At 38.2% G+C, this 13773-nt stretch overlaps 1 protein-coding gene across 3 annotated transcripts; it reads right to left on the reverse strand.

Moving 5' to 3' along the window:
* Positions 1 to 130: 130 nt before the first annotated feature.
* lrrc74b (leucine rich repeat containing 74B) lies at positions 131 to 13600 on the reverse strand. Of its 3 annotated transcripts, none has more exons than XM_078251331.1 (10): positions 13371 to 13600; positions 12235 to 12427; positions 11492 to 11634; positions 9093 to 9225; positions 7792 to 7998; positions 5263 to 5372; positions 3479 to 3594; positions 2927 to 3005; positions 1540 to 1635; positions 131 to 1452 (listed from the first exon to the last, which is right to left on the reverse strand). In XM_078251331.1, the coding sequence occupies exons 1-10, from the start codon at positions 13467 to 13469 to the stop codon at positions 1336 to 1338; spliced, it is 1293 nt and encodes a 430-aa protein (XP_078107457.1). In that variant the 5' UTR covers positions 13470 to 13600; the 3' UTR covers positions 131 to 1335. The 3 variants fall into 3 exon arrangements, with proteins under 3 accessions (XP_078107457.1, XP_078107456.1, XP_078107458.1); XM_078251330.1 differs by having other exon boundaries at positions 12235 to 12430; XM_078251332.1 differs by lacking the exon at positions 131 to 1452 and having other exon boundaries at positions 1548 to 1635; positions 2867 to 3005; positions 12235 to 12430.
* Between the last annotated feature and the right edge of the window lie 173 nt (positions 13601 to 13773).

Genomic DNA, 13773 nt, shown 5'->3' on the forward strand with positions numbered 1-13773 from the left:
AGCATTGTGAAAATTTTTGCTGAAAGACATAATTAGACACTTTACTAAAAAAAACAAAAGCAGCATAGAACCTCTTTGACAGCAGTGTAATGCTTCAACTGTATGCATAACCGTATTTTATTTAGCCTAATTTATTGTATACATTTGCATATCCCACAGGCTACTTTGGATATCTGTGTTGTATATTTTTACAAATATATAATGTCTCGTTTATGACAGGAACCAAACAACAATAATAATAACCAACCATTAACTAAAATACCTGCATTCTGCATAAAGTTAGTCATTTTCCCTAAAAGTGAAGTAGCCTATCTAGCCTACACAACGAAATATACATTATATTAAATAAAATTAGCCTTATGAGGGATGCCACCTTTAGGAAGTAATTTACTTTATTATCTGAATTGTGGTAACTATAGTTTTGCTGCTATTGTTTTTGAAATTCAAGTGTCTTAAAATCTTTCTCTACAAAGGAACTACAACCATCAGATAAAGGCAGTGGAGCAAAAAGTAATCTACACCATTTCACACCAAACATCCTCCCATTTAGCCATATAGTTGCACAAAATATAAAACTCAAGTACATTAAGTTTCTCAACATTGCACTCAACAGTAAATGTTCAGCTATTTTCCATCCATGCACTTAAATAGTACAAATAGACCTAAGTCATGCAATGTAAGATTTTATGTACAAACGCAGATAAGTGTGTGTGTGTGTGTGTGTGTGTGTGTGTGTGTGTGTGTGTGTGTGTGTGTGTGTGTGAAGGATACATGTCTCCAAATGACAGCTTACTGTACTGTATCTAACACTGTTTGAGTTGTCCTGCTGCAGTAAACAGGTCTAACAGTGGATCATTCTTTCAAAGCTGGTTTCTTTGTTAGACCAGTCATGTAGTACTTAAATCCTTTTTGTGCAACCCACTTTCACTTATTTTCATACATAATGCAGTGCTCTTTGATCCTCTCCATCAATCTACCCACTGAAATTATATAACATCAAATCAGATCATACCTAAAAAGAATCATACTCAACACCTGTACCTCAACACTATAGTTCAAGCACACACACACGTGGTGTAGCCTATACTGTTTCTTTTGGGAAATTAACAAACTATCTCTGAATAATCTTTATTTTGAATTGATTGGGTATTTTTACAAGTTTCATTTGATATAGCTAAATTTCATTCAGAGGAATATGCTCTTGTGGCTCTCATCTCAAATGATATCCTTGCACGCATCCATCCTTTGGTTCATCTGTCGAAAACGTCCATAGGGCTTTGACAAGACTTCTTCCATCTTTCCTGGCATAAAGTACAGCAATTACAGTAGCACTTTTCAAGCTTTTGCTTTTTTGAATGCGCCAACTCTGCCCCCGCGATTTACTGTAAGCGCAGGGAACATTTCTTTCACTGCCGTGTACAAATCTTCAAAATCCTGGTTCACGGTGATGTCCTAGAAGAGAGCGATAATGGTAAATACGTTTAAAAAAAGAGAAAGATTCGCAGAAAGTCTCATTGATGTGAAATATGTGTAAGTTACCGTAAAGACTAATGCCTCCATGGCTGAATCTGGGTTTTCCTGTACAGACTTGAGAATCCCATAGCACCCAGCATTTTGGATGGGGTTCCTACCCATCTGGCCAAAGACAAACATTAGAAATGTAAGAATTTGGCAATAGTGCCACAGATGGGGGTCTTTACTGTGGTTTTACTGCAGATAAGAAGTTGTTCAGGTTATTATTGTGTTCAAAATAAATGTCAAGCCCAAAATAATCCTCCTTTAGCCATTTTAAAGGAATAGTTCAGCCTTTTGTGTAAAACACGTATTGGCTTTCTGGTGGAGAGTTTATATATACAGCCAGCAGTGCTTAGTTTATCACAAAGACAGGAAACAGTGAAACAGTTAGCCTGGCTCTGTACACTGGTAACAAAACAGGACATCTGAAGCTCACAACCACGTTGTATCTCCTTTATAAACAGAGACGTTTAGAACTGAGACGCCCCATCTCAGAGTAATTTCCTGTATTTATGTCATGTGGGTTTCGCCACTGCCACGCCCCTCTAGGAGACTAGCAGCAGGTCCTGAGAGTATTGATTCCAATGGGAGAACAGAGTTTGGAAGTGAACATGGATTATGACCGATTCTTTCGAATGTTTTATATGTTCAGCATGTAATCTTTGGTATAAAGATTACACATCACCATTTTCAAAGGAATAATACGCTGGGCTATTTCTTTTCTGGGACTAGTAACTTCCTGTAGTCTTCGCTGGTTGCCTGGCAACTGATCAGAGCTAAAAAAAATAGTCTCAGTTTTATAGTTCAATTTTTGGATGGATTAAACAAACGATATATGGCGTGTTAATTTGTGAACTTTAGAGGTGCTGTTAGGTGGATTTTGTAACTGTTAAACAGAGCCAGATTAGCTGCTTCCCTTTTATTTAGTCTTTATGCTAAGCTAAGCTAACTGGCTGCTAGCGGTAGCTTCATATTTAGTGTACATGCTGAGAATGGTATTGATCTTCTTTTCTACCGCCATGTCAAGTAAGTGTTTTAGAAAGAAATACTTATATTTTCCCATAATGTCGAACTATTTCTTTAACTGACCTGTGGCTAAAAATGAAAGCTAGCCATTCGGGGCTGAATTCTGGCACAATCCACAATCATACATTAGTGTAATTTAATGTGTAGGCCTGTTGTTCATATCAAATAAACCAAACAGGTAGAAATAGTACTAAATGCAGAAGAAAAAGAAGGGGGAAAAAGGGACAATTTCAGTAATTAGCTGCTATTAATGCAGATCTAAATTGGATATATATTTTAAACTTGAACTAACTGATCACATTTTCAAATCTACTAAACTACCTACCTAAATGTAGCTGTTCCCCCCATTATCTTTGAAGCTAGAACCAATCTTCCAACAGCTTACATTCAGGGATTTGATTGTCTTGTTTACTTTGATGCCCATGGCTAGGTGGATAGCTCCTTCAGGGGGTATTCTGTTGTTACTGTGGTGAGAAACACATGGAGAGAACAAATAAAAAGTGAGTGAGGGAAGCAATCATAAAGTGTTATTTTTTTAAATGCCATTATTCATCCATGTAGCACAAATGTCTGGAAGATGTGAGGCAAGCTTTGTTTTGCTTGAGAAGTTTATAGAAAGGCAACAAAGTTCAAGAAACTGAATTACTTGAACTTGGTTAATGGTTGCAGACTCTCTTAAAAAAAAGTAACCTCTGTTTAAGATGTATTAGTAAAACTACAAATCTGGTAGAACAAGTTGACCTCATCAAGAGTCTCATAAAGAATATTTTGTGTTTTTGCCTCACAGTTAGTACCAAAAAAGGTAAAACATGTTATTTGCTCTCATTTGTGATTTATGAAAGAATGATCTGAACTTAACTTGCAACTTCTGCCCTTTTTAACTCAGCTACAGTAAAATAATTTGATTACCAGATACCAAGATAACAAAAGCTCATACCTGACATTCAACTCCTCCAAAACGGTGTTCTCTTTCAGAGCCTGTCCTAAAGCAATGGCTCCTTCTTTACCAAAGCCATTAAAAGACAGATCCACTGTTCTGAGGAAAATGTTTCCCTAAACAACATAAAAGAAGGTGTCATTGGTAAATAAATGCATTAACAGGTAAAACTTGAACAAGTGAACAAGTCTATAACATGATTAACTGAAACCAAAAGAAGACCTTGATTTAAAGTGTGAGAGAAGCAGTATAGATCCTGATGTAATCGGCCTCTAAGGATCTACTGTAAATCACTCAAACCTGTCAGTGCATCTTACTGATCAGGGTTCTCTTGACCATCTTGGCCATTAAGATAGGGAAGGAAGAGCTGCTTCTACATAGTCTCTGCTGTGAGATACTTAATGAATACCTGGCCAGGCGTTTGTTTCACAAAACAGGATAAGCAAGTTAGCCAGGTTATGATACACAGTATCAACCAGCATAACAGAATTTATTTTTACTAACTGAGTTTTGTTTACACATTCAAAACAGTATGACCAGAATATATAATGACCTTGTTTTTTACAGTGCACTTTACTAACTTTCTAATCCTCATTCTGGAAATCCTCCATGGCTTGTCCAGAATGTTCACCATAGCCCCTTAACCATTTGCTGTAAGAGCAATACTTTGCACCTATAGAGTTTGGAGGATAGTGCCTTTCCTTTAAGCCTTACAAAACATAAAACACAAGAGCAAAACATGTAAGGAGTGGATTAGACTGTGTGTTTGCACTCTAAGCTGCAACCGCTAGCATACCCAGCTAACTAGCTAACTACAGAGCATTAGACTACTTCCAAAGGCAAGGGGCTTGTACCTGCATAATCTAGTGTGGTTACAGGTTTTGTTAGGAAAAATACCTGTACAGAAGTGGAGCAAACAAAATCTGCTCATAATTGTCAAACAAAAAAACGAAAGGCTAGACTATAATAAAAAACCTGCTTCCCATTTTTTTCAAAAATGACTGTAAAGTTCGAGCTGTAGGCTAAACCTGACACTGTAAACTGCATTTCAACTTTGTGGCAACAGTTTGGGTAAGACACTGTTTGATGGTCTTTTTAAACAAAGGCAGGTCCATAAAGAAATTATTTTCTGAGTTTGGTGTTAAAGGATTTGACTGGCCTGAAGAGAGCCCTGAGCTCAACCCCATCCAACATTTAGGATGAATTAGACTGTGAGCCAGGCCTTACAACCCAACATCAGTGTCCAACCTCAATGAATGGGAGAAAATTCCTGCAGCCAGGTTCCAAGAGCTTGTAGAAAGCATTCCCAGAAGAGTAAAGGCTGTTCTTTGTAAGACATGATGCCTTATGAGATATTTAACAACCACAATTGATGGGGAAAATTGTGGGGTCTTTGTAAATTTTAGATATGAGTCTAGAACTACTCTATCTGTAAAGTGTCCTGAGATAACTCCTGTTATGATTCAACACTATAAATAAAATTGAATTGAATTGAATGTAATGTTCTGGTGTCCACATGCTTTTGGCCATGCACTATGACTGATACATGATATATGCACACATTCTTAAAATAAAAAAATAAGTTTTAAGAAGTGCTAACAGAGCTGACATAAGCAATGTCCTAATTTGACTTGATGATTCTTTATTTGATGGCTTCATATAATATGAGCTAAAAGAACTGTCCTGGTATTACCTTTCTCTTTATTACCTGTAGATCCTCTTTTCTCTTCCATGAGTTAAAAAACTAATATAGTGTTCAAACTTCAAATTTCCAGATGGATTACCCCAAGGCCATTGGCCAACATCACAGCTCCTCTCCCTCGAATGCAGTTCCAGGCCAGACTTAGCGATCTCAACCCTGTGTTCTCTGACAGAGAGTCACCCAGGTTTTGCCCTTAGAATAGGAAGAAATAACAACAAATAATGGCAGTACGACCAAATATAAAGTTCCATTATTTCATTGTTAAACCAAGAAAATGTCTAATATCCTCAGCCAATTACAATGACTTGTTCAAAACGAATATAAATCATTGTTATCAGTCAGTTTGTAAGCATTTGTGACAATTTCCCAAATAGTGGAAATCCGGTTTTGGAAAATGATTTACATCCAGACTGGTGCAGGGTGAAAAATCTCAGATGACAGATATGTTAGTGGTAAGAAAGCAAAATCAAAAGTACTTATTCAAACCAAACACCCACTTCCACACTCGGAGCAACCTATCTCATCTCCAGTAGATTCCACTGAGATGGCGAGACTGTGTGTTTCATGATAGCCTAAAAGCACAAGTGAATGAGGACCGTGGGGGCAGAGATCTTAAAGCTATAGTGCATAGTTTCTGTCGCCCCCATGAGGAATTCTAAGTAATGACAACAACTACTGTCGGCGCATCCATATGATAAAAGCCTTCCTTGATCGCGCACAACCCCCACCCCTCCTCCACTCAGTTACTAGTAGCCAAGGAGGACACGGAGGATTAAAAAAACATGATGGACTCTGGATCCATCATTGGATGACATAATCTTCTGAACATAGCCATACTGAGAGATACAGAGAGTTGTGTAGAACTGATAGTCTTATTTAGCTTTGTAGCAACTCTATTTGGCAATAGCTTGAATGTAACAGACGTTCATTAATATCAAAAAGTTATGCACTAAAACTTTAAAAAGAAAGATCTCCATCATCATCATCATGAGGATAAGAATGTGCACAGGACTCAGTGGTTCATAATCAAAGAAAAGATGCCCTTACTGTGCTTGCTCAAATAAAGCAATAAAACCATAGCATGAATGTTAGAGTGTTTGATTGGTACACGTTCTATCTACTATATGGAAGAGTGCACTCAAAAAGCATAAAAATGTCCTTTGATATTTCAGCAGTGGAGAAAATAAAATTGAATATGGGGATGAATCATAGCGGCACACACGGCAATGAGACATGGTGGTCTGTCCCCTTTCCTACAGACAGATTTATTTTCAATTACCTACATTATATGCTCATTGCACCCTGGTCTGCCATTCTTCCACTAGGTGCCTGTCACAAAGCACTTCCACATGATAATTAAAAGAGGTTTTAATGAAGGCAAAAATGTTCTTGACCTTTGAATGCCGCAGTCTGCTGCTGCCTGCTGTCCTGTGACTGCTTAGAGATAAGGCTACACCATTACTGCAAACTCTTACTCATTTTATGAAGATGGTTTTCCAAAAATCTAATAATAATAGATACCAGTGATCGCACATATTAAATTATTCTGCAGTCATTATCGTAATTGGTTAATTAATGGGGCTTTAATATATATATATATATTCACTTATCATTTGATAAGACAAAAGAAAGAGCTTTGTATTTACTTGCACAGCTGCTTTTAACAACTACTTCTGGTTTTAAATTGGTCATTCGTGTGTGAACAAAAGAGCATATAAGTAAAATAGTTTGGCTTTTTTTGAAATCATTCAATCAATTTCGATCAAAAAGTCATGTCAATTAAAAGATGGGGATAATCTGAAATGTACTATTTCCTTTGTCTGTTCTGTTTCTTTCAACATCCTAAATAGATGTAAGTTTTATGAATTTTGGCCAAGTGAAATATTTAAGGTCTGAGTCAATTATTTGCAGAATTCTGAAATAAAAGGTAAGAGTCAATGGAAATTACTTTACTCACAGTCTAATTTATATGGCCAAAAGTAGGTTATGTGAATGTCTTTATTATTATTATTATTATTATTATTATTATTATTATCTGTCCACATATGTTTGTGCTTTATTAAGGGACATTATTAGGCGGAAATCTTTATGCTGCAACGTACAATGATATTTTAACAGTGTGCTTACAAATTTGAAGAAGAAAAAGAAATCTGAAGTTTAAACTTTGAGCCCTGACGTCAATCCCATTTAACACCTTTGGGATGAACTTAAACGCTAACTGTGAGCCAGGCCTGAGATGCTCAACATTCACATATGAGTGTAATGTTTCAGTGTTCACATGCTTTGTTCCGTTGTCGACATACTTTTGGCCATATAGTGTTTTTTTATGAAATGGCACAAATTAAACTGAAATGTAAAAAGCAACCAGAAATCATTTTGATCTCAATCCTCAAACCTACTGTACTTTGCTAACTATTGATGCAACAGATCATTTCTGGGTCCTTATCTGGTGCTGCTAATGTAAAGTATGTAAAAATATGTATCCCCTGTGTAAATCTTTAATATCAACCTAATAAAAGCGGGAGCCACAGGTACTGTTTAATTCTTTGAAAGGCTAAGGCCTCACAGAAAATATGTGACCTTTACTATATATAACTAATTGCTGTGCTACCTGCACGCTCTCCCAGAGCGTTGTGGCTGAGGTCGAGGTGCTGTAGCTTGGAGTTGGTTATCAGTGCTGGGCCGAGGTGTTCAGCCGACCGGTCTGTGAAATTGTTTCCTGACAGATTGAGGCTCGCCAGGGTGCTGTTCTCCTTAAGCATTCCAGCGATGGCCCTGGCCCCATAATCCCCAAGATTGTTGTCAGATAGGTCCACCTCTGGGATTGACACACAAATACACAGGTTATGTAAAGGACAGCGTGTGGCAAGAGAAGCTGATGTGTTTCCCATCACAAAAAAGGTCCAAAGAGAAGAAGTGCAGTAGAGTTTTGCACAGTTCAAAAAGACGTTTCATAGTTGTATACTGCACATCAGTTGCTTCAAGTTTGCTAATTGTCTTTTTGAGTTTTGGCCTGACTACTACTGAAGAGTGTTTTACAAAGTAGTTAAGACTGCATCCAAAATTATTGGTCACTCATTCCTTTGCTTTCTTTCGTTTAAAGTTTGGCTTCATCAAAAGGTTGTGAATATTTTTAGTCAGCATTCTCAAATGCTATCTCCCATTTTTTGAGTTATTGCCCTACGAGAGGAGATATAGTCTACATTTTAAATCTGAGTGGTTCAAAACTTTAATTTGTCCAACACTGTGGTTTACCTGCAAAACTAATGACGACTCAACCTCAGCTGTACTTTGCGTTTAGTGCTAATTATCATATTGTTAGAATGCTAACACATTAAACTTAGATGGTGAACAAGGTAAACAGTATACCTGCTAAACATCAGCATGTTAGCATTGTCAGTGTGAGCATTGTAGCATGCTGACATGAGCAGTTAGCTTAAAACATTGTCTTTTTATATTATATTTTTTAGTTGTGTTCAGTGTTGTAAGCTACTGGCAATGTTTGTTTTAATGGCAATACAATTAACTCATATCTCACATTTTAGAGTTGGATGTGTTTTGTATATAAATTCATTTGAAATAAATAAATTCTGTGTTGGCTAATGTCTGCTGCAGCATCAGTTATACTGTATATTCATACAATTGGATTATCCCTGAAAGTTGAATAGTAACGCCACACCAAAGAGCCATGCATAACTCACAGGAGTCATTCTCCATAAATCCCTCCATAGGTTCCTGAACTGCTCATTATACTGACAAATATTAAACATGGACCCCATATGTGGCATACAATTGGGGTTAGAGTGGCGTACGAGTGGGAGTGTGGATGGCACTTTTACTAGAAAAAGGTGAGACAGAGTGAGGGAAAGGGAAGAGAAAATGTCTGCATTTTTGAGTGCCCAGTAAAACCACCTGTAATGTAACAATTTTCCTTTAACATCTTGGCTATAGCAGCTCCACCCATTCCTTCCATCCAATTATCTCGCAGGTTCAGCCTCAGTATTGAAGTGTTGGTTACCAGGGGAACTGCCAGTGCTTTGGTGCCCTGCAAACACATAACCAACCCCCCCGCGTCAAAGTGAAATTCTTCTGTTTGTTCACTGCAGTATATTTTCTTCTCTGTATTCCAGTTAAAAGTGTAGATGTACTGATGCAGGTGGGCAGAAAGCGAAAGAGAGCGAGAGGAGAATATTAAACCTGTGTGAGACAAATGAAGCAGAAGGGAGCTGTGTGGAGGCGTGGGTCAGAAATGAAGCTCGCATATCATGAAAATTATAGTTTCTAGCACGGCTAATGAGAAAGTTGGCTGCACGAAGCCCTATGTTAACTTGATCTGAAAAAAAAAAAAGCATAAACAGCCCCATCAGAGGATAGTGTGTTTAAATGCATGTAGAGTATCTTTCTCTAAAATGTTAGAAGACCATTTATCTGCACTTGGTTGCTTTACTTCTAATCTCTGTGATTGACAGGTGAAGACTGATTTAAAATCCAATTTAATATGTCTGAATGATGTTATTGAAGCTGAAACCTCGGGAAATGGCTTGTTAAGAAATGGATTTACTTTTACAACTTTCATTTACAGCGTTATGGACCAGTGGAAGCCTGTTAAAATGTCAAATTGTGTTGCTAAGAGCTCCAAGCAATGCACTTTCACATTTGCAGAGGATGTACTCTTCGCTCAGTCAGAGATGTACAACCACAGAGCACTTTTACATTCATTTACTGTTAAAAAGACATCTGATTGACTTGTGGACTAGAATTAGGCTATATAGGGTTTAAGTGTGTGCGTATTTTGTACATATGTACTTTATAAGATCCATTAGTTAAATACAACAAGAATTTCCTGTTTAATCTAAACCTGTCGGAAGCATCTGTATATGTCTGTGTATATTTGGGGTTATTTGAGAGCTTAAACATGTAGACTCAATATTGACATTGTGTCTAATTCTCAAGACCAAGGACCAGATAATGGGTCACAAGGTGAAAAGCATTAGCTGTCATTTAAGATCAAAAATAAGAACGTTTCCCCAGAGATCAATTAAAATTTAGATCTGCATAATGAGCTCTCTCTGAGTATAAATCAATGCCAGCAGCTTTCCCTCTCTTCAAAGGCGTGAAGGACTCTCCACTTGAATGTGTACTGGTAAAATCTTTATAATGGACTAGAGTAAAAGTGTACTGCAAATATATGCACATGCATGATCTATTTTGACACGACTTTGTCATGATCAGTGCAGTTCCCCTGGAGGGGAATCTGACTTTGAATTAATGAATCATCCACTGATCAAGGTTTGGGCTAATCTGAAATAGCATTAGAGAGACAAAAAAAGTTAAAATATTTGAATATCTTTTTCAAATCAGCATGTTCAATATGAATACCTTCCCCCAGGTGAAACTGAAAGCCATTTGGGGGCAGCAGAAACAAGTTGAGCACAATATTGACATACAATCAATTTAGTGGTATGGTGAACTTGTTAGCAAACAGTTGCTTGTTTACACATGTGGAAGTTACAGAGCAACCTTATCATTCATTTGGAGTCGTGCTTCTGGCCACCTCGCAAAAGTAATTCCAATATTCACTCTCTTTTAGCTTTGTTTTTGGGCTCTATAATTCCTATACGAAAATATCTGGCTCTTCCCCAGGTAGTTGCTAACTTTGTCTCTGTGCTGTTTGGTGCTGAGCAGGGGTACAGTGAGTTTAAGGAAAAACAGCAACTTGCTGCAACTGCAAGTGATGCTATAAGAGCAATGAGAGGGAACCAAAACGGTAAAGTTGGCGGACAGCTAAACAATGAGCTGACACTCACTATAAATCTACGTACAAGCAACTATTTTCACATTGTTTTCACATAGTCATTTGAGACAATGTTGTATAAAACATCAACAATATTGCTGCTTTGAAGAAATGTGTACAATTTGTAAATGTTTGCTTTTAATAACTAAAAGAGGCAAAGCTTAAATAAATGTAAGATGGTGCACCCAACTTAATATGTTAACGGAATAATAACTTTCACTATAGCCACCAATGAACACATTAGAAGTGGGTTGTTTCACTGAAGGAGTGAACTGGCCACAGATGGCAGATCAGTGCCTGCAGATGGACTTAGATAAATAGAATAGAATAAAATAATAATAATAAATATAAATCTGGCCTGATAATAGATAAATACAGTACATAAAAGACCAGCCCCTGCTCTTCACCAAAAGTCAGACTACCCTCCCTTCAGCCAAAAGAACAAAAATACATAAACGTCCCCCAATTCATACCATCTAATAATTTTCATACAATCCCCAATTTATGATTAAAGTACCTGAGGCCCCAGACCACGATGCATCATGGACAGCTGGCTATTTTGCATGTGCCGCAGGAAGTAAGAGGCAGGTACCACCTGTAACGCTTCACACGCCTCCATGTAGCAAGTCTGCCCAGTCGGGTCATATGCCTCCTTCTTATCTGCAACAGGAATAAAGACACTGGCTGTTTGAATTGTTCACTATCAATACCTCTTTGTAAAAGGAGAGATGTGGCACTTTCCCTCGGAGGAGGATCTTTTGAATGCGATATTGAAAACTCTCTTGTGACTGATTTGGCCCTGTCAGGGGAGCTCATTCATACCAGATGGTTTTCACTTATGTTGAAAAGGAAGCCTGACAAAGACTGAGATGAAATCATTAAGATGTAGAACAGAGCTTCACATGTGTGGGCAGGCGCATGTAGGAGTTACTGTTTTGTCTTGCTTTTCTCTCCTGAAATCATTTAGAGATTAAGACGATGGAAAGGGAGAAGGGAAGACATTAACAGATGGGGTGACTGGAAGGTTTTGCCTTATCAATGCCTGTTCTGATCGAGATCAAGCTAAGACTCACTGTCATAATACTTTGTACTGCTGGAGCCTGGTATGAAAGATTATTTCAGACAGAAAATAACAGGATGAAAATGGTTCATTTATCACCAAGCTATTTCCACACCTTTTTTTTTTTAATAAGAGGGAACATCACACCCTTTTTCATAAAATGTAATAACTTTCCCACCCTATTTATCGCCCCTCTTTACCTCTGAGCTCCAAATCTGTGTCATAGTCCTCATCAGAGATCACACACTCTACTCCTCCCAGCTCCTCCTCTTCATTCTCCTCCTTCTCCTCTTTCTCTTCACCCTCGCTTTCACCTCTGTCTAGCACGTTCCCTTCAGGACACAAGCATTGGTCCTTTGGCCCACGCATGTCGACCTCGGTCTCGCTCAATCTCTGCTGGGTGGAGAATGAGAAAGTAAGACATCGTGACTCCTCAAAGCTGGCTGTTGTTGGCAGCCTGGGTGAGGAGATTTGATGAATTTGCTGCCAGAAGAATAACACTGATACCTACACTTTGGACAACTGAGTCCATCAATGTGGATGTATCCCTCTGTCCTCCCAGTCTTTGTACTACTTACCTTTCCTTCTATGTCTTTATCCCACATCCCCAGAGGCTGTTTTAGCAGTCTTTTACTCCCTTTATGTCTAGGGGTATGGCACAGTCACCCCATTTCTCAGTCATGCCATATAAGGATGTGTTGCATATTTTGTTATTTTCAGGACTAAATTGACTACTCAGAAATACCATTATTCGGCATGTGAGTGGTACTGCACGTTCTAAGGCACTGTTTGTGTGGACATCCAAAAGGTTTTTTATTTGAAAATGTGCTGCTTTCATAAGATATTTCTTACATTTACAATATAGCGTGCAGCCCTGTGATTACATTAAACTATGTAATCTATTAATTATTAAACTATTACTAACTATGACTACATTAAAGAGCAATTGAGACAGACTTTCAGGGTGACACGAGTCCCCTCTGTTAAATAAATTCAAGCACGTACACAGATCAAAAGAGCAATCTATAAAAAGAAAGTAGCAGGTCTTCAGCCCGTATTTATGAGCCTGCATTTCCCTGCACCTTGGCAATTTAAAGTACTCAGACGTGTCTAGAGATGGTGTTATGGTTAACTTAAGACCACCATTTCTAAAGCTTAATATTCTCTTGCTGATCAATAACATGCTTTGAATTCTCACCAAGTCCCTCTATGTTTTATTCACAACCTTCATAAAAATCTGCCTGAACGGTCCTACAAGTGTCTACGTGCCTACCTGGTTGTTCACACGTCCCTTACTCAAGCATTTGCACACTTGGCCGGATGGTCAGCTTCCTACCTCTCCCAGCTGCAGCTTCTCACTTTCTGTCTCTGCGTCACCATCTTCCAGCACAGAAGGCAGCAGCGTCTCCTTGGCCAACTTCTTCCCAAGAACCATGACTTCCACGCAGAGTAATGATGATATAGATACTGAGGAAAATATATTTTTGCTTGTTTGTTTTCAGACTTAATGTGGTGTTAAAATAGCTGCGCTGTGAGTGAAATCACTGCACTGCATTTGACCTGCATGTAGTATGCGCAGTGCTCATGCAACCTATCTTGCTCAATAGGAGGGTCAAACTGTTTGGGCTAATTAGAAAGGCCACTTCACTTCCTGATAGCCAGTCAACATTCAGGGCCCTTGTGTAAAGTTTGGATGGCTTAATAAGTTGACACGTTTCCATGGCACTGAGAGGCATCGC

The sequence above is a fragment of the Sander vitreus genome, chromosome 5 (genome assembly GCF_031162955.1).
Source record: "Sander vitreus isolate 19-12246 chromosome 5, sanVit1, whole genome shotgun sequence".
Lineage (NCBI taxonomy): Eukaryota > Metazoa > Chordata > Actinopteri > Perciformes > Percidae > Sander > Sander vitreus.

What these genes read in the sequence shown, in the direction of transcription:
- lrrc74b (XM_078251330.1), bottom strand. Translation starts at nt 13,469, where the DNA reads ATGGTTCTTGGGAAGAAGTTGGCCAAGGAGACGCTGCTGCCTTCTGTG. An exon ending in CGCTCTGGGAGAGCGTGCAG is followed by an intron (nt 5,373 to 7,791) that starts GTAGCACAGCAA and finishes TCCTATTCTAAG; the next exon opens with GGCAAAACCTGGGTGACTCT. An exon ending in TTGGAGGAGTTGAATGTCAG is followed by an intron (nt 3,006 to 3,478) that starts GTATGAGCTTTT and finishes TTCTCACCACAG; the next exon opens with TAACAACAGAATACCCCCTG.